Source organism: Buceros rhinoceros, unplaced genomic scaffold (genome assembly GCF_000710305.1).
Source record: "Buceros rhinoceros silvestris isolate BGI_N320 unplaced genomic scaffold, ASM71030v1 scaffold42881, whole genome shotgun sequence".
Lineage (NCBI taxonomy): Eukaryota > Metazoa > Chordata > Aves > Bucerotiformes > Bucerotidae > Buceros > Buceros rhinoceros.
The window spans coordinates 1-250 of record NW_010395573.1 but is presented as its reverse complement, the minus strand read 5'-3'; the positions used below and the strand labels follow the sequence as shown (position 1 = coordinate 250).

Below are 250 nucleotides of genomic sequence, written 5' to 3'. Positions count from 1 at the left end.
CCGGGGCGGGGAAATTCCCCGGTGCCGGGGTTGTAGCCGTTGTGCCCGTTGTACAAAGTCCGGTCAAACTTGACCGGCATGCCTGACGCCGGGAAGGGGGACGTGAGGATGGCTGTGAAGGCCGGTGCGATGCGGGCGGCGAGCTCTCCTCGGCCGTACTGAGGCTTCCCCAGCTTGCCGTTGCCCAGCACGGCCCCCTCCACGCCGCCGTCGGGCAGGTGCAGCCCTGCGATGCCCGTCTCGTCGAACA

General features: G+C 68.8%; 1 protein-coding gene across 1 annotated transcript in view; it reads right to left on the bottom strand.

Annotated features, from left to right (window-relative positions):
- The window catches only part of LOC104501731 (collagen alpha-2(VIII) chain-like), a 461-nt gene extending 381 nt beyond the window's left edge, over positions 1-80 (bottom strand). Inside the window, exon 1 of the mRNA XM_010145588.1 lies at positions 34-80. Coding sequence (XP_010143890.1) covers positions 34-80 — 47 coding nt within the window. The remainder of the gene's footprint in view (positions 1-33) is intronic.
- Between the last annotated feature and the right edge of the window lie 170 nt (positions 81-250).